Raw genomic sequence first — 20,055 nt, 5'->3', positions numbered from 1 at the left:
CAAAAGGGACCTGGGGCATGCAAAGTGTAACACAGCTGGCTTTAGACAGAGATCATCTGAAAGAAACCTGACCTTCAGAATTCTGAGGCGGTAATTTTCTAACACGATGCTCTAATATCAGTAACTGGTGCATCTGAACAATGGCAGTTGTGGGAAGGATACTGCCAAACTTGGAGCAAGCCTTCCAGAGGTGATATATATGCTCATTTAGCACATATATGCTCTGTATCCCTTTGAAAGTCAGCAGATTTGGATAAAGCCTGCAAGGCTGAAGTCCTGGCTGTCTGAGATCAAAGAGGGTTTCTGTCCCGAAAGTCCCTCCTCAATGTTTTTCACATTCAGATTGTTCTAGATGCTGTTATTGTAGCTAGTCCATGCTGATCACCTGAGAAGCTTATTTGATATCCATTAATCCTATCAAAAGTGAGCTGTCACTTAAAAAGAAGGCATCACAAAAGTGAATTTGAATTTACCTCTGCATTTTTCTCAGGCTCTCACTTGCTGCCTTTGCACGCCCTGCAGAAACTGCTGTGAATCACTTGCTCTGTTCCACCTTGGACCTTTTTTATCACCAGAGAGGAGCTCGCTGGAGCCTCAGTCACTACAGCCCTGGTGGCTGGCACAGAACCCTGACACCTGAGGAATAATAAACAGTGTTATTTTTCCAGCTGGCTGTCCCATTTTTTTAAAATTTCTTTTTCCTTAAGTCTATTAACGCAACATATTGCAAAGTTATAGCCAGCTACCTATGAAGCTTGAAGTCTGTGTTTTCTAATTATATTAAGCACTGGAATGTGGTAGCTTCTGGAGTGTGTGAGGCAGGTATCCATCAAACCATTTGCAAATTATATATTGGAAGTGCTGTTCAGGATCCTGAACATTACCCTCAAGTGTTACTAATCCTTTATGCAGATATGTGCTGTTTAATTGCCAGTTGGGAATTACAGTGACACATTACATGACTAATTTTTAAACTACAATTGTACTATTTCCCCCACCCTCCTCCTTATACTTTTCCTGTCAATCTCCTTTCACTCTACTCTGTTGCTGTTCCTCTTGCCAGAACCACCTTCTTTGGTAGCAACTGCAACACTTTATAAGTAGAGAATATGGTATTTAAATGCACTGCACAGAATGGACTCAGTAAAGTATGCTTTTACACGTCTCAAAACCAACCCTCTCTACCCAAACCCCATGTAATATTGCTTTGAAAGCTGGTGTCTGTCAAGAATATTCAATTTCTAATTATAATTTCCATTATGAGAATAACAACCACTGTTGCCACACTATGTGACTAACAGAGACAATAGTTAAGTATGTTTTCTGTGTGAGTGGTCATAACTCAGAGGAGTTTCAGAAAGCAATGTTGGTACAGACATGTTCCAAAATATTAGCCTTAAATTCCCCTACATCCAACAGCCCTTGGATCCTAGATGCAAAATACAAGAAGGTATCTTGTGATAGGTCACAATGCCAAAAACTGAAAGGCACCAGTTGTAATGTGGGGTTTTTTAGAACATGCAAGAGAACTACTTCCCCCCCTGAAAATGAATGGCTGAGAATTTCTGAAGCACAGGAGGCAGGGTCATTTCCAAATGTAGCTCACAACGGAGCTGCATTCGCACTTCTCAGTACAGCACTCTACAGTCTTTTCCCCTTGGGACAGTCTCCAAAAGCATGTTTGATCAAAGGTATGCTCTGTCACCACAGACAGGCCTGGCTACTGGTGAGTTTGCAGGACTGGGACAAGTCATCATAATGGTTTTTTTTGCTGCTAACAGATATTAATTCACTTTCTATCTTGCTAGAGTTTGAAAGTGCTTTTGACAGTTGCAACTACCTGACATACAGAGAGCTCAAGAAACCCCCTAGGTTATGAAGTCCTGCAAACACATCAGAGACAGGATTACAACTGTGACTACTGATGCAATTTCTACCATTCTTTATACAGGTTTTCTCTATTTCACAAGCATTTATTCAAGTTTCCATACTCCAGGCACTATTCTACAAGCCCCTACACTGGCAGCCAGGAAAAACCATAAACACAAAGCAAATCTGTCATCAGCAAATTGAGAACAATGTGAACCATGATGTCTCCATTATGCTATTATTCTCACATACAACCTCAGAGTGTGTAGGATCATGGGAAACAATATTTCCTAATTAGATGAACAATTTTTCATTCAATATTAATTATCTCTTGGGGCCTTAATAAGAAGAGAAGAAAGGCTCTTTCAGCCTGGGGCCTGGAGAAGCACCCCACAAATCTTCACATAAATGGACAGAAACAAGAGATGAAACAAAAATGAACCAGTATGGGCACCTGACTCCCACATATTGCCCAGAAAGGTCGCTTACTGAATTACAACAACAAACTTTAGAGCTATTAAATTTCAAATCAAAAAGATCAGGACAGGCAGTATTATAGATCCAGCAACTGCACCCACATCATTACCTTACAAAGATTCCTTCCCAAAGCAGAAGTGTACTTTCAGGAAGGCACTGGCCATTCCATCACAGAACAGCCCTCAAAAAAAGGGTCTAACAAAACTCCTTCAAAAGAGTGTTAGCAACTCCCTGTTGGCTTCTAACATCTGGAGACAAAAGTCAAGCTGTAAAGCCACACCATGCTGATTCCCAGAAAGGTACATAAGTTTCAAAGTTTGGTGGGGGATGTGGAGGTATAAGGAGAATGGAAGACATATTTGGTATGATTATTTTTATGTTGGCCCTCATTATTTTTCAGTTACTGTGAAGAATTTTCATTTTTACTATAGCACCCTTCTGATGAAAACAATTTATCAAAGTAAATTCCAAGTGCACTATAAATCCAATACTAATCTGAAAACAAAAGCTTTCTTTTGCTATGATCAAACATCACTTCCAAAGAGTTCATAACTTCTGCAAACGAAAGTGTTCTAGTTTTAGGCAATTTTTATTTAGGCACTATGTCAAAATTCAATCTTCATTTTTTGAAGCTGTTTCTGCAAAAGTAAATTTAAAAAAAGAATAAAACAACTTGAAACAAATGTGGCTGGAAACTCAAAGAGAGCTTTAGGTCAGAGATGGCTTTTCCACTATGTTAACATGATCCTGCTTGTGAAAACAAGATAAATGAAAGAGATGTCTGTTAGCTCCTGGGCTAAAATGGACAAGGTGCTTGCCTGAACAGCTCTAGCAAAAGATGTAGATGGGATGTAAGAAAAGAAAATGCATGAAACACACTTCCAGAACAGCTAACAGGTAACCATTACCATTTATTTCATGATCCACAAATCTAGGATCATACTTTGAAAGCTGAGAGTGGAAGATATAAGAAGAGTAATTAACTCTCCAACCAGATTCATGCAGGGCTTATCTGAAAGAAGACTTCACAAAAACCTAGATGCAGAAAAAATATACTACTACAAAAAAAGTACAAGAAATTCAAGTACTTAATTCAGCATACAAATTTGGAAAACCTCGTTTTTGTCAGACAGAGGGCAATTGCTTTTTCCACCTTCCTTTTCCCTCAAATTGCAGAAGCAGGATGGAACATGTGAATGTAGGATCTCATAGATTCATACTGGAGACACTTAAGCAGTGAGTGCTTCAGTATCTATTTCATGTGAAAGGTGGGCCTGAACAATAAGAACATAGAGTGGCTTATTTATTGATGTTGTCAATCTTTTTTAAAATGACAAATTAAATTCTCACTTTAACTTCTTTGGCAACACAAGAATGTTTTAGGAGAATAATACCGCAAACTGCACTAGCTAGAGGAAAGACACATTTGTGACTGCCATTCACTGCCAGTGGCTACAAGTCCAGAGGTTTTCCAATTTTCTCACCAAGAAAAAAATCCCCTTTGCTAACCACAGCAAACTGTTAAATCTTGGTGGCTGCACAAATACAACAGAAGAAAGCATGAAGACTTACCAAATGCTGAAACAAACATACATCAAACCAGGTAGCAATATTTCATTAGTGATAATAAAAAAATGTTCAGTGATATGTCTGTGTGAAAGGGCACTCTGCTCTGCTTAGTGCTACCTCTAGAGTGTTAACCACACCATGGCTCCTTGCTTTATTACATACATTTTATGATGAACAGCACATGAAGTTCCAGTTGCAGAACTGACACAAAGGAAGTTCTTCCATAAACTGTGCTTGATACTTAATATTTTCCATCTCAGCTACTGTAAGGCATGATGTTCCCATGTGACATTAAGTGCCCATACTTAAAGAATCTTGTGCAATTTTAATTAGCTTTTAATTTGTCACCCTCACTGACAGTCCTTCAGCTTTTGCAAAACTGAAAGGCTAAGTAAGTCCAACCTATAATTTGTATGCTGCTTACTATGTGGAAAAGCTGTGTTACATCCTTTCATATCCAGCTCCTCCCAGGTTAGCAGTGCCAGTATTTTTGCACACTATTTATGTAATATTTATTACTACTAGGGAAAATGTTTAATAGCCTTTCTTACTGTGACTTGCTGAAGATCAGTGAAGCCAAACACAGGCAAGCATTTATATATTAACATTGAATGTAAAGCCACAATATTCTACCCTCGTTCATTCCCTAGAAGAATCCAAGCATCTACCTTTCTGTGCAACTGAAAACCACAAAGGTTTAGGCATGCTGACTGCAGCAAAACTCCTCTAATAACAGTACGTTAATAATACTTAGCACTTTACAACCAGAGCATTTAACTTTCTAACCACTAACCTCAAAGAGCTCAGGGTCATCAAATTCATTCTGCAGAGGGGGAAACCTGACACATGGAAGTTTCCCCAAGGTCACTTTACAGCTAAAACTGGGATCCAGAGTTTCTAAAACACTGATTAGTCTTCCACACACTCAGGCACATGTTCACTTCCAAGGCTACTTAAAGCTAGAAAAGATCGCCTAATCAGCACTTGTATTTAGCTGTTTTAATAGACCTCTCTTTCCTATTCTCCTCTTCAATTCCATTTTTAGAAACTTTTCTTAAAGCTAAGTGCAGCATTGCAGTCTGCTGTATGTTATGCAAGTTCAGCTTTATTCTGTCTAGCAGAAACTAAATTTTTCACAATGCATACTTCAAAATAATTAAGACAGATCAGTATAGCAAAAAACCCAGCAGAGATCAACCTGTCAAAGCAACCAGTTTGCACATTTCTCTCTCTCCTCCTCCAGTTAGGGAACAACTGAATAAATCAAAGACTGTTCTTGGCCCCTGTGCAAAATCAAAGCTCTTGTCCTTGCTCTTCATAGGTACAGTAAGAAAAAGGATATGGTGTCTGTGATCCACTGTGATGCTGAAGCATGGTAAGGACAAGGAGGTCAAGCGAAAAGATACAAAACAGAGAGACAGTGGCAGGACAAGGAGGAAGAAAAAAATATTGAATAGAGCAGCATGCATTTTTAGAAGGAATTACATCAATTTCTACAAGTATATACAGATGAGAGAAAAAATTTTCACTGCTATTTACTTAAAATTACTAAATCCCTTAAGTACAATACGAATAGGATCATTCAGAGAACTTTCAAAAAAGCAAAACAAGACCCACATGGGTCAAATGAAGACAACGGGCACATGGTAGAACTAAGACTTTATCTTCTGTGCTATGCCACAGAGCAAGTGAACGTTCCTATAAAATTCTATGCTCTCAGAAGCAAAAACACATTTCCTGGCATTGACTTGACAATGTCACAGTTTCCAAGTTCTGTAGAAGTTCTCACTAATGTCAGACAGGGACCTCAAAGAGCAGAAATAGCAACTGTCACAAAACTATACAGAAAGCTCCAAGCTGTGGCTGAGGCAGACTACCTAAAATACATTTCGGCTTCCTTTTACCAGATGGTTGAGCCTGCTTGAAAGCAAAACAAAATTGCTAAGCAGCATTGTATCTTCATTCGTTTTCCACAACTAAGTCCTGAAACTGACTGTTTTTGTCACAGCCAAATGCACTGACAACCAAATACAAAGTTCAGTTATTAAATAGAAATACTACTTTTCCTCAAGCACAATATCAAGATTATGTCAAATTTTCTGCTTTTTTTCCTCTTTTTCCCTGTAGAAACGGTAAAGAATTTTACACTAAAACTTGCATCAGCTAAGCAGAAAAGATGTACCTTTTGGCAGGCTAACTTCAACTTTATCATGTTTCCACAAATACATGCTTTGTTCTGCTGACATTCAAACATATTACATTGTTTTATAGAGCCCTCAAAAAAACCCATATGAAATATAAAGGTTTTATTTAGGACTATTTCTGAGGCTGGCAAAGCTCCTTTCTATTTGAAGAGTGCTCTGCCTGCCAAGTGAGCCTAGACTTTTATTTTCTGTTGCAATTTTCATTTTATCAGAAGCATTGCTCCATTTTTACTTTAGTGTTAATCCCAATACATGCTAGTTGCAGAAAAATGTACTGGGTACTGCAGGGAGACAAGACCTTAATGCATTTTCTCAAATCTCACTCTGATGTGCATTAAAAAACCCTAATGCATATCTAAGTAGTCTAACTAATTATCAAATTCCAGTAAGACAATTATATTTGCTACTGATGCAAATTGTTACAGTCCAGTTATATTCAACAAGGCACTCCAACAAACTCAAAATAAAATGTAAGGAACATTCAACAATAACTGTATTGAAGAGCTAATGAAGGTAATTGCTATACCCTTGCTTTCTTCTGAAACCCAGTCTGAGCCACCCAAAACACTACTTGGACTGCAGGAAGTCTGATTATGTGCAACATGACTGTGCTTTTCACTAGCTAATGACATAAAGGAGAAAAGGACCAGTGTCTGGGTCTCTGTCTCTTAATAACTGTTACTAGCAAAGGACCACCACCAACAAAGCAGCTCGTAAAAAGCAGAATAATGACTTCCTGCAGACCCTCTCACCCATGGCCTGGCTCAAGAAAGCAAAGCAGGAGTCCACTAAGTGATAAACTCTCACCACCTGAGCAAGAATTTTGAGAATGAGTGAGAAAATCACAGGACAGATGGATGTGAAGGCATGAAAGGATTAGGTGCCCATGCTCCCACTCACAACAGAGACAGAAATCTTTTGACATACAGATGGTGAGACCAGAAGAAGTGAACCAAGAATGCAGAGGAATTCACGCATGGTAGTCATGAAAGGCTGAGGTGGACAGCCAGATGTTTGTACGCCTTATTTTGGATTGGACTCTACATACTCATACTAATCAGTCCAGGAGTAAAACATGGTTAGTTTAAAAAACCTGCAAAAATAAGCATTTTAATGGATTATATGCGGTTTTAAAAATTATTTTTATTAGTACAAGTGTTAAACTAGAAAGCAGAATACCACAAGCAGGGTGTTCTGGGATATGGCTCCTTGGAGAACGGAAAAGTGGTCTCAGACACATAGAAAGCATACCTACTAACTGAGCAAAGAACTTCTGTGTCTGGCATCAAAAGCATTAATCCAGAGGGCAAAGAAACTGTGCCTGGACTCTACTTAGCCAAGAGGACTTAAAAAGTACAGACCTCAACAAGCTACTTACAAAGACTAAGACTACTTACAGACTAAGTACAGACAAAGACTACTTACAGACTAAAAAGATACATGAGAGGTAAAGCCCCTGGGAACATTAATAATAGTATTCAGAGACAAATCTAAATCAAAAAGCATTTGGAGAATGTGTGATAAATCTGGGAAATTGGGAAATTTAAGGAAGGTTCTCCTGTTCTTCACAAGATTAATTCAGATATTGCTATAAAGACATTTTTGAGCATGAGATTCCATATCAACCTGACTTTCTAGCTTTTAAAATATGTATGGCAACAGAAGATGTGCTTTAAAGGAATTCAAACACCAAAGTTTTCACTGGCTTATTGATGAGTTTTCTGCTTTTGGAAGAAGAAGAGACTAAGTTTTTTGACTGATTCTACAAATGTTCTATGTTTCAAATGGTGACCTAAATTTTTGCTCTCTGCTCAATGCTAATGTAGATGTCTGCCTTGGAAGATGAAGATCAACAGAACAGGTATCTCTGCTGGGGTCAAGCCTTGTGTTATGGTTTGATGCTGGCGCAATGCCAGCGCCTCCATGAAAATGTACCTTCTTTAAATAAATGTTGTGAGATGCAATCAGGATCAGAGCAGAACAGGCTCAAGCTTAATAACAAAGGGAAAAAACTTTATTAAGCTACTATTACTATAAAAGACACACACACTAAATCTAGAATAAAAACTTTCTAAAACACTCCTCCTCCCCCTACCCAATTTCTACTAAAACACAGTGAGACACCACCTGGATTCCTGATTAAATTGACACTCTTCAGATAATTAATATTCAGTCTATCAAGGGAGAGAGGAATCTCTCTTGCACTATAGACCCCCCCCAGGAAACACAATTGTCACTCTTCTGTGTTTTTATGTGACACAAGGCAATCGCCCGGAGAAAATCTGCTAATGTGACACTTTCTTTTTTATGTTACGGTGCTCTCACTACCGTGCATGGACAGACTGCTTATAGGGCTCTTTTAAGGATGCTTTGCTAAGGACTAAAAGAAACAAAAGTTCAGCTTTTTATTTTGGGACTACAGTCCCCCCCATTTTCTTCCTCACCTGGGATTGAGGGTCCCAAGAATAGAGATCATCTTCTTCCTGAGGACAGAGGGCATCACCACACCCTCATCTTCTTGAAGACAGAGGGCATCACTAAACCTTTCTCAGCTTTTCTCTGTTTACCCTGTTCCTGTGCTGGTAGTCGTTGAAGCAGGTCTCTTGGCTCACTAAAAATGCAGTCTCTGTTGCAGGAGGAACTGGTTCAGTCTATGGCTAACAAGAAAAGTCCAGCTAAAAGCTACTTTATCATCTCCTCTTACCTAAAAATTTCTTCTTCTAACATTTCAGGTCTCAGACTGTCTCTCTTCTCTTTTAAATCAAGGAGGAGTGACATTTTGCAAAGCTTTCATTTCCCAGGAAAGGGTGAAAAGTCTCGGACTCCCCTGATGGCTGAAATTTCTGCCCAGGACTCCAACTCCCACGGCTGGACACCTTCCCCCCACCCTTCTCCTTCTCCTCTGCTGGCAAATTCCAGGTGCTGTCAGGCTCTCTGTATCTTTCCCTCTGGGGGCGGGGGGGGGGGGGGGGGACAACAAAGGCATCTCAGTTTCTCTCCACCCTTCTGTCCACAGGGGGCCCATCCAGCTCCAGTCCTTCAGCCCCCTGGCCTACCTTTCCCAGGCCACATGGCTTCCCCTCCCCCACCCAGCCTGTGGCTGGGCAGGAGAGAGTCTTCACTCTCCAATGACCAGAACTAAAGAGAGAGTTCCCCTGGGAGTTCTTGCTCTTAACCCCCGTGTTCTCAGAGGCGCATCTACACCTTCAGTAGTCACTTTAGGTGCCAATATCTAAACCTGACTACTGATTGGTTTGACCTTAACTTCCTGAAAAAATTCACTTCTGTGTCAAACCACAACACCATGAAGCTCACCATGTCAGCTTTTCTTGAGTGTAGAACATGGTCTTCAGATATTTCTATCCCACTAGAGCTCACTTTCTATTGTGCAGTAAGATGTGCAGGTAAATAACAGCTAAACCAAGAACCACCTCCTCTACCTGTGTTGCCTTACCAAAAAATAAAAGACACAAGTAGAGGAGCTGGGGAGAGGCAGGAGAACACAGTGCACCTGAGGGATAAGTCACTGAGAGGATGAGAGGAACTCAAAAATACTGTTGTGTTTTTCCCTGAAAGAAATACTGACCGAGAGTTAAACCCCAAAAAGTTATACCACCACTCCCCCCCTCCATAAAACACAAAAAAAAAGCCCCCACCAAATCAAAATACATCTCTGTACCAGTCTCTGAGGAATACTAGCCCCTAATCTACCTACAGGTATTTTTAAGTAGCACAGTCCAATAGACCGGAACATAAAATGATAAGCAACAGTGTTAGTTAATTTATTCACTGAAAAATAACTCAAGCTGTGTCTCAGGGCTCATAAATAAAGAAAATGTTTGTAACTGAATTGCAGGCAAAGCCCTAACTTCAAGGGTCAGAAATAGCATTTTTATGATATAGCTACAAATTTTTCTTCTGAAATTAAATTCTTCTGAGACATTTTCTGTGGAGTCAGTAAAAGGTATTTTAAGTGCAGCTCATCAGCATCCACAAACCTGGCTGCTGTTCTGCTGCCCATATGGGTCAACGCAGGATAAATGGAAGAAAGAGGTGTAATATGAAATGGTTGAATGACTAAGGCAGAAAGAAGCACTGGCTCCACAGCCCTCTGTGTTGCTGAAAAAGATCCTCCTGTCATTCATCTGCCTACTCATCAGGGAAAAGGGGGTTTCTGTAGGTCTTCCAGGGTAAAAAGCACAGAAGAATCAGGTGCCCCAAATAACACAAACACCTTTGCCTTAGAAGACTGACGTTTGGAAATTGGCATTGTCGGGGATCCCTACAATTTTAAGGACCTCTGTCAAAGGGCACAAACTTAATTCACAGATCTTGTAGGAAAGCTCATGGCACCCTGGCCCGTATTAGGAATAGTGTGGCCAGCAGGCCCAGGGAGGTCCGTATTCCCTGTACTTGGCACTGGTGAGGTCACACCTCGAGTGCTGTGTCCAGTTCTGGGGTCCTCAGTCTGGGAAGGACTTTGAGATGCTTGAGCATGTCCAGAGGAGAGCAACAAGGCTGGTGAGGGGCTTGGAACACAAGCCCTGTGAGGAATGGCTGAGGAAACTGGTTGTTGAACCTGGAGAGAAGGAGACTCAGAGGTGACCTTATCACTCTCTACAACTTCCTGTAAGGTGGTTGTAGTCAGGCGGGGTTGGTCTCTTTCTCTAAGCAGCAACTGGCAGAACAAGAGCACACAGCCTTAAGCTGCACCAAGGGAAATATAGGTTGGATATTAGGAAAAGGTTTTTTACAGAAAGAGCGATAAAGTACTGGAATTGTCTGCCAGGGAGGTGGTGGAGTCATCATCCCTGGACGTATTTACAAAAAGATTGGATTTGGCACTCAGTGCTATGGTTTAGTTGAGGTGTTATGGCATGGGTTGGACTTGATGATCTTGAAGGTCTCAACCAATCAAATGATGCTGTGATTTCAAGTGGGTGTTAATGGGAAATAAGAGGGAACAATATGGCTTTGGTGAGCACAGGAGTATCATAAAGCATTGCAAAGGGACTTGTCTCTTGTCTTCATCCTGTGTTCTCCACTAAAGAGAAAGATAAAGAATAAACAGCCATTCTTGTCACACATGCTCAGCTGCTTTAGTTACCGGTGGTCAAAATTAAACCATAACGAACTGAGTTACTTCATTCACCCTTCTTGTCTGAGTTACAGGGTATCGGTCAGGACTATGTCATCTGCCACAGTCAAAGCTACAGATGATTTTGGAACTTGGAGACAAGGACTATCACAGTCACATCCAAGGAATGGCCCCTCTGCTGCTGTTAAGTGTTTTGCTTTGTTTTTCTGGTGCAATCTTTAAATGCTGGGGGTCTCTTACCCTCAGAAGGGTGAGATAGTAAATCCCTGATACCCTCTGCAAATAGAAGCCTGGCAGCATATTCTTTAGCAGATGTTATGAATTACAACAGGTTGCACTGCTATTTTCTTTGGGTACCTGCCAAAGTAAGCTCAAGGCATCCCCACCAATAAGCTGGCATTTAGAAAAGCACTCTAAAATACAGTCACAGCTGGATGATCTATTCACAAATATTCTTCCTTCCATTTCTGACCCATCAAGGGGATTAGCTGCCAAACTATTAACTATCTTACCACCATCTGTGCTCAGTTTCCATTAGCAACCCAGGTGTTTAAGGTCATCCCAGTTCTGCACAAGTTATGCCCAGTTACTGCTTGCTGATACATCAGTCCAGCTAAACAAGCCTGGAAAATTCAACAGGTAACCAAACACTCTCAGAACAAATTAACCTCTACAAAAACCAGGCACATTAGGAATAAATCACCCTCTACATAAACAGATACTTCATGTCCTATCCCACCAGAGTTAATGACTGACAAATACAAAGAAAAGCTCAGGTCAGGCCACAGCTGCCTTGCACAAGTTGCTGAACAATAGGCTTTTACCTTGCTTGCTGACAGACACTGCAAATCCAAGCCTTCTCCTTCTTCTGGTAAGTGCTGCAGCTCTTGCAGATGTTGTACTTGCAGTCTTGGCACTGTCGCTTGCTGTTGATAAGAAATGTGAAAGGGGAACAGCAGCGAATGCAGCAGTGCTCATTGAACTTCTGCTGCTTGGAAAGGATGCTGCACTTGTTACCCTCTTCATCCAACTTCTGCTTCATTTCACTGGAATGAAAAGGAAAAGAACAAAAATATAACCAAAATTTCAAAGGGAAATCTTCATCCTCTTTCCACATATTCATGTCATACTCTTCAAATAACTTCTGCAGATGTGAAATGAATATGTGAAATGCATATTCTAAATTTAGAATTGGAGAGCAAAAATTTCTATGTTCCCTTAAGCCATCCATGGCCAACCCACTTAAACTCTCTCCCTCAGTCACAAACCAGAGCAAAATTTACTCAGTTCCAGAGAGGCAACCCAAAGGAAAGCCAGGTTGCTGCTCCAGGCACTTCAGCTGTGCAAAGCTATAGAGATCATGTGAAAATTCAGGGCTGCTCTCAGAACCCTTTACAAATCAAAAATCAGTTTATGGAAGTCAAAAAGATTGGTGCACAGAAATAAAAAAAATCCTTCTGACCAATAGTTTTTAAAACAAAAAGTTTGTTTTGTTCTGACCCATATGGTCATATTATTCATAATAGCTCCAATTTGTCAAGCAACATTAGTGATATGCTTAATTTCAGAGAGATTTGGGTTCTCTACTAGTTAGGACAAATATTAAGATGACTGCTAACTGTGAAAGTATTTGCAAGCACTCTGCATAAAATTTCCTGTGTTCCAGCATACAATCTCATTTATTTAAAAAACTGAAATAAATTGTGTATGCATGGTATTAAGTAAATTGCTATCTCCCATTTTACAGTGTTTTTGATATTTACAAATTAGGCAATATGTTCCATGATAGGAGTAATAAAAAAGCATGCAGAACGAAGAGTTGTAAAGGTAGACAGGTTTGCAAACTCATCACACATTTTCTGGCATGTACAACTAGAACATACCCTATGAGAAGATAAAATAAGAATCAATAAAAAACAAGTAAAATAAAAGCTTTTAACACAGTGTGCACATTCTTACAGTCATTCTCTATATTTCTCAGAATTAGTGGTGAGTACCTTACTATTTCCAATTGCTGATAAAAATCTCTTATAAGACTAGAGTAACACAAAAGTCCAAACAAAATTTAGAGGGACCACAAAGCAGACTAAGCTGCAAGAGTATTTATTCATGACATGCTGACTAAATCTTAAATTAATGTTTAAATATCTTGCTACACGAATAAAAGAATACACTCATTGCATACTTATTCAGGAAGTCAACCAAGATCATCTATGAACATCATTGTGAGCCAAGCCTGGAATTTTAAAAATAACCACATTACTGGGCTATATATCACCTTATTTGCCACTTCTGCCTCAGATTCATAACTCTAAATAAAACCAGCCTGTTTTATGAAAATCTGACAGGTCAATTCTAAACCTCAAATCTAAAAGACAAGTAAAGCAGTGATCTAAACCATATAATTTTTGAACTTGCACATACAACCCATTTAAGTGTATTTGAAATATATGCCTTTTAATAAATTTAAAATGTAAAAACAATGTGTGTTTTTGCTGCTTGACTAAATTAGACTATAGGTGCGCAAACAGATACTTTTCGCAATTTCAAGTAAATAATCTTTATGATCTTTTTTCTGTCTAGATGGCAAAACATGCTTGTTCTGCCACATTTTTACAGAATGTGCAAGATGCAAAAGGTAAGAGATTATCATGTAAGAGAGAAAATGTCTGAATTATGCAAGCAAACTGGCTTCCTCGGGTAAACTGATGGAACTATCCCAGTGGGATGCCTAGATTAATTTGTCTTAATCTCCATTACTCCCTCCTACCATGGTACTACATGGGCAATCTTTCTAATGGAACGAGAGAGGAAGTGAACTGTCTCCATGTCATTCCTTCACCCACAGCAGGTATGCTGCTCTGCATGCAGCAGAGGTGAGACGCAGCACTGTTTCTGCAGAGAAGGTCAGGCAGGAACCCCAGGTCCCAGGACAAAAGTTGGTGAGGCTGAGGGCTGTATGATTCAAGGAGGATTTCTGGCATGGAAAAAAGTGTTTGGCAGCCCAAGATGCTGCAATCTTTGCTTCAGGATGGAGACCCCAGGCAGCAGATGCTGTCCCTTCCATAAAACAAGAACAGCTAAGGAGTCAGGGTCAGGGAGAGTGATTAAAGAAGAGATTTTTGTCCTTATGGAGTTCTGTTATCTCCCAGAATTAGTAACGCTGATGCTTGGTAGTATCAGCCCACACACTCAACACTGTCATGCTCAGTGGCATTTTGAACCCTCATTAGGGCTCTGATGCATGACACAGCAAGATAAACCACAGAGGCAAAGCCACCAATTAAAGCGCTACAATAATGCTTACAATATAAACCCAGGCAGTTTTGTTCACAACAGAGCTAATAAAGCTTGATACCTAGAAAAAGCTGAGCATATGCTGAAATCTTTTCATCAGAACAAGCATTAATTACATCTCACTCTTCTATCTGGATGCCAGTATTCATTACAGTGGTAGAACTCAGTATCATTAAGGCATCTGCCTCAGTGCTAAATAGGACTAAAATTGGCCAACGAATTAAAAAAGTAAATAGGATAGTGTTGGACAGCCTGTCAGAGAGAGAGCATGACAGAAAAAACCTCATTTCCACGGGAAAGCAGGCAGAACAGAAAAGAAAGAGATGCACATCTCTCTGACAGCTGTAACAAATTAAGGTTCTAGCAAACTGCCCTGCCAAAGGCTATTCTATGAGGAGTCAAGTGGCAAAAGGGACTGTCAACTGGACTTGTCATTTGAAGCCAAAAGGCTCCTCTCCACACTCTTTCCTTGGACGCAAAACATGGGTTTCATATGAAAGCAAAGTGCTGTATAACTCTGGTGGGCAATTCAGCCCGCCTAGTTTGAGGAAAATTAGCCGAAGTGAAAAGTAGGCACTGATTTACTCTCAGCAATACTGAGAAAATGTTACTTGGACCTAACTCCAGCTGGATGATCACCCTGAGTGGGATGATTAAACGCAGGCATCAATGTTAACACACTGAGAAAGTTTGTTGCACTGAAATTCAGGAGATACAAAGTGAACCTCAAGGCAACCCAAATTTGAAAATCTCAGGCTTTACTTTCAGAACATTCAAATCTCTTGGCGCAAGACTGTAAGGATGTTCTAAGGAAAGGGCAGCAGCCAATAACAACTGATTGCCTCACAAAATGAAACTCGCTTCCAAAAAGGCAACAGCCACCAGTGCAGGGAAGGTATAGGTTGGATATTAGGAAAAAAAAAAATTCACTGAAAGAATAATAAAGTACTGGAATTGTCTTCCCAGGGAGGTGGTCGAATCACCATCTCTGGATGTGTTTAAATAAAACTGGATATGGCACTTGGTGCTATAGTCTAGTTGAGGTGTTAGGGCATAGGTTGGACTTGATGATCTTAGAGGTCTCTTCCAACCTCATGATTCTGTGATTCTGTGATTTCTAAGAAGAAGGCCAAACAATCCAGTCATTGCAAACATTGCCCCTTCCTCCCCATCTAACACTGTTTCCTCCAACAAAACACTGCCTCTCCCTCTCTGAATCTGCACTGGTGTGTGCTTATTTCCCCAAGGAGGGGATGTAATGGATTCAGAGATGTATACATAGAATATGTGTGCAAATAAAACAAGCAAAAAAATACAAACTCACAAAAAAAAAGTGCCTGTTGGGGTAAGCACATAACAGTGGGAGCGACAAATGACAGAATTTATTCAGAAGTCACAACTGATGGGGCTCAGCTATTACAGTTATGTGTAACATAGTAATAAGCACCTGTGGAGAAGAGAACTCCTGCTGTGTGAATGAATTTCAGATTGAATTTCATTTTCTTTTGAGAGTGGTTGCACATCACCAATTGCTTACAAGTACAAAAGAAGAAAAAAATACTTAATAGATATCTAACATGTCTATCACCAAAACCAATTCTGTCAATGAACATTTTAGGAGTTCCAAGTAAGTTTAAAAATATGTAGATGAATATTAGATTTTTCTAGAAGCTTTTATCAATGAATTTACATAGTTTGCTTTAAAAAAATTTGTTTTGTTATGGCAAGTTTAAACCTAATTCTTCAACATTTGCCTGAACAATGCCTTCTCCTCTAATAAATTTCTAGACCTCTGCGTGCAGCAATGGAAAGGAGTCCATAAAACAGGCAATTGTATTACAACACAAAGCTAAAAAAATCCCCCTTGTTTTTCATATAACAAAGAGAACAAGAACAGTTCCTGGTGAAAACCTGATAGCTGGCTTGAGCTCCAAGACAGAGTCTGTATAAGCAAGTCTATCAGACTCCCCAAAATGCAGCTCTCTGCTCTTCTCTAAGGGCTTCTATGAGCCTGGTTATTGGGCTGTACCATCTTACTCTTGTCTCACACCAGTTTCCATTTCAGGAGTTTAAACCTGGCAGTTTAAAGGCAAGTCCAGCTGGACTGGTTACCATTTGCTCTGTTGCCTTAAGTGATGGATAAATACAATTCTTCCTGCTGTTCAAACACCTTATATCTTCCCCAGTAGAGTAGAGCTAAATCTATTCTAGTTGCCTGCACAAGCAAAGATGAAAATGGAAGGACAATGTTCCCAGATTCACCTCACTCCCTCCTGATGAACACAGGAGCAGTGCTTTTACAAGTTACCAAAGACAGGTAGAAACTTTCTCTTTTGGTACTACAGATGAGGGTTTCTGTTTCTTCTGTTTCCTGTCCTCTTAATTCAAATTACACCTATTTCATGGAATAAACCATGGTTTATCCATTGGCCTTAGAGCCTTTTTTACTTCAAAAACTAATGAACACACAGCCCTCAATGCAAAGTGTTTTTCTTAGGAGAACAGTGTTCTGCTCAGCTGGGTAACTGGTGCTCTTTTTTCTCTGCACTTGTTTGTACTATCTCACTTCGCAGAGTGGATTCAGAGCAGTGCACGAAGATCACTAATTTATCGTAAAACTGGTTTCAATCTTAGTTTGACAACTGCTGAAATACTGTTTCCCTGCACAGAAGAGAATGTCTTCAGACGCTTTTCTGTCCAGGCATCCTTAATACTCATCTACGCATAACAAGCTATTGAGGCCTTTTGCTTAGCAAAAAGTCTGGATTTCTGCATATTCTGGTGAGCAGATGAACAAGTTCTGATGTCCCCATTTCCAGCCTTTCAGAGAGATCACTTTTACCACTGCACCTTATGTTTTTCCACTCCCAGAGCCAATCCAAATTTGGTGTATTGGACTAGGAGTTTTCTTGGGCTACAAAGATCACCTAAAAATATAGGTTTTACCAATACCCTCTAATCTACAATGCTGGAGAATAAAGGGATTTTCATATTAAGTGGCTAAAGAGTACACAGTGTTCCCATCTCCACTCTCCTTAAACCTGCCAGATGTGCACCAGATGCCAGAGCTGAGGTAAAGATCTTTCAATCTGTGAAGAACATGACAGTCTCTTACTCCTTGATTACTAGTACAATGAGGAGTCACAGGCTGAATGTGACTGAAATTTCTCTCCCATTCACATGTTTTCAATTTCATGCTCAAGGTCCTAGATTGAGATAACTACAACTAGTTCCCACCTCAGCCCTTAGTTCCTCTCTTCTTCACCCAACCTCCCAAACCTATAGAAATGCACCAACCAGGTTAGTAAAATGCTGCTACATTTAGGAAAACCACTCAGTGGAAGTTTTATAAGCCTGACTCCTGGGCAGGGATCTGAGAGAACAAGCCAAAATTGCCAAGGAGAGCTGCTCAGCGTTTTATCCTTTCCATGTTTCTTGTGTCTCAAACTGTGAAATGGTGCAAATAGGGGTGAAGCTCTATGCTGACAGGGTCATGTTGGAATCCTGGATGCTGAGAATTTTAAACTTTCTGCACTGAAAGGCACAGACTCTCAAGAGAGCACTGAATTTGGCCTGAGGCTGTGGAGAAGACTTCCAAAATCGATTAATATCACTGGGATTATGCGTGTGTAGTTGGTTAGAAGTGTGTAATATCACACGGTGAAAAACTTAAGAGTTTGGAGTTTTAGAATATAGAAATAAATATGAAGCAAGATGGAGGTTTTAGGTTGGAGACAGGTTGTTCTTCTTTACCTTCTTCTTCATGAGTTTGGGTGATATTTTGAGATTGGACAGAAAAGTCCACATTGCGGGCTTTGAGGGATCAGTTATTGGGTTAAAAGGGAAAATAAGTTAGGTGTCATTTCTTAATTGGATAGTTAAGTCTTAAAAGACCTTGTAATAAGAGATATTTGGCCATTTTGTGCCTTGCTAATGAAAGACTGCAGAATTCACGGCTGTGAGGCTGTTTCACTGATAAGAAATAATAAACATCTGAGTTTGAACGTGAAACACGGTCTCAAGTGCCTTCAATCCCAGCCTCGACAGAGGTAGGAAAAACAAGCAAAGAACCCACAGGGTCATGCATCTTTTCCACCTGCAGTACACAGTAAGAACCAAATTCTCCCAGTAGGTATATGCCTCCATCATTGTTTACTCTCTTAGGGTTCATTGCTAATTTCTTGTTGCTGCCTCTTCTTCTAAAGTACTTTATTCTTCTCCATCAAGACAGGCATCTAACACAACTTCCAGACAATACTACAACACCACCTTTTTTGTTTCTTTTATGTTTGCTAAATTTCCCCTAGTGAAACTCTAATTGCTCTCTGAAAAAGTGGAACACAGGCTAGTACTATAGCAAATGCCAAGTTAATTCATTATCTTATAATCAAGGCCTTTTTTCCTAAGTTCTTATCAACACTATCACAATTGTGCCTTGTGCTATATTTAACACTTAGCACATGAAATAGTGCTCTACACATTGCTGATACTATCAAAAAGCCATGCTTAGCACACGTGCAAACACGCCACTTGCATTTGGGAAGCCTTGGAGGAACACACATCACTTTAATCTGTTCAGAGGGATATCAGTCCAGCAGCAGTAGCTGACATTTTTCAGGAGGATTAGACAGCAAGGAGTGTACCATAAATGGGGGGGAAAGGGGGAGGTGTGATGGAAGTAACAACATCGTAAAGCAAAAAAGCAAAACACAAAGTCTTCAGGGGGAGATAGGGGGAGTCAAGTGCTAAGAAACTCATAAATAGTTATGAGTAAGTCACTTGTACAAAAATCAGGAAGATTAATATTTCACAGTCCAATTACTCTAACTGTGGTTGTGTTCTTTTATTTAAGATCTTACCAACATCTCTTGAGGTTTTTTTCCCCTCTTCAGCTTTTAATTTCTATGCAATTCAATTTCTATAATATTAATGTGCATTCCTATCAAATCTCACTTTTTATATCTTTCTTTCCTTTACTCTTCAAAAAATAGGAGCAAACAGTGATGATGCTGCATATATGCTGTGCTCTGATCTGGGGACAATCTCTTTCTAAAAATAAAGAAATCCATCACAGTGGAAACACAGTTGATGGGTTTTTCCATTTTTATTTTTTTTTAAGATTTGCAAACATTTTTTACACTGAGAAAAAAATTCATTGACACCTTCGTATTTCTTACTAAATACTATAAAATAAATGTTGTGAAGACTAACCTGTTGAACCAATTAAACTGCTGACAGAATTAGAAAAATGCCAACATACTCAACACTCACCCTTGTCAAAAAACACACATCAGGCACTGTGTTTGCTAGAGAGAATGCCAGTCAGCACCAAGACAAATTGTGGTGCACTTGTCCCAGACCAGTACCTAGTTTGTCATACCAGGTTCTATCCTAATCCATTAACAATTTCGTGCTGAGACAAAGCTGTTTCACAAAATGTGTGACTGCTGCTGTATTACTTTATAGACACTGGCTATTAGGTGAAGTTTCCTTTTCTTTTACCAGCACAAGCACTGTCAGTCAGTGTCCATCATCAGCTGG

At 39.8% G+C, this 20,055-nt stretch overlaps 1 protein-coding gene across 5 annotated transcripts in view; it reads right to left on the bottom strand.

Annotated features, from left to right (window-relative positions):
- Nucleotides 1-20,055, bottom strand: part of MYRIP (myosin VIIA and Rab interacting protein) — a 195,695-nt gene that overhangs the window by 102,559 nt on the left and 73,081 nt on the right. For all 5 annotated transcript variants that reach the window (XM_053973544.1, XM_053973549.1, XM_053973556.1 and 2 more), the window contains exon 2: nucleotides 12,042-12,263. In XM_053973544.1, coding sequence (XP_053829519.1) covers nucleotides 12,042-12,263 — 222 coding nt within the window. The remainder of the gene's footprint in view (nucleotides 1-12,041; nucleotides 12,264-20,055) is intronic.

This window comes from Vidua macroura, chromosome 1, assembly GCF_024509145.1.
Source record: "Vidua macroura isolate BioBank_ID:100142 chromosome 1, ASM2450914v1, whole genome shotgun sequence".
In the NCBI taxonomy this organism is placed as follows: domain Eukaryota; kingdom Metazoa; phylum Chordata; class Aves; order Passeriformes; family Viduidae; genus Vidua; species Vidua macroura.
This window is presented reverse-complemented; position numbering and strand designations above follow the sequence as displayed.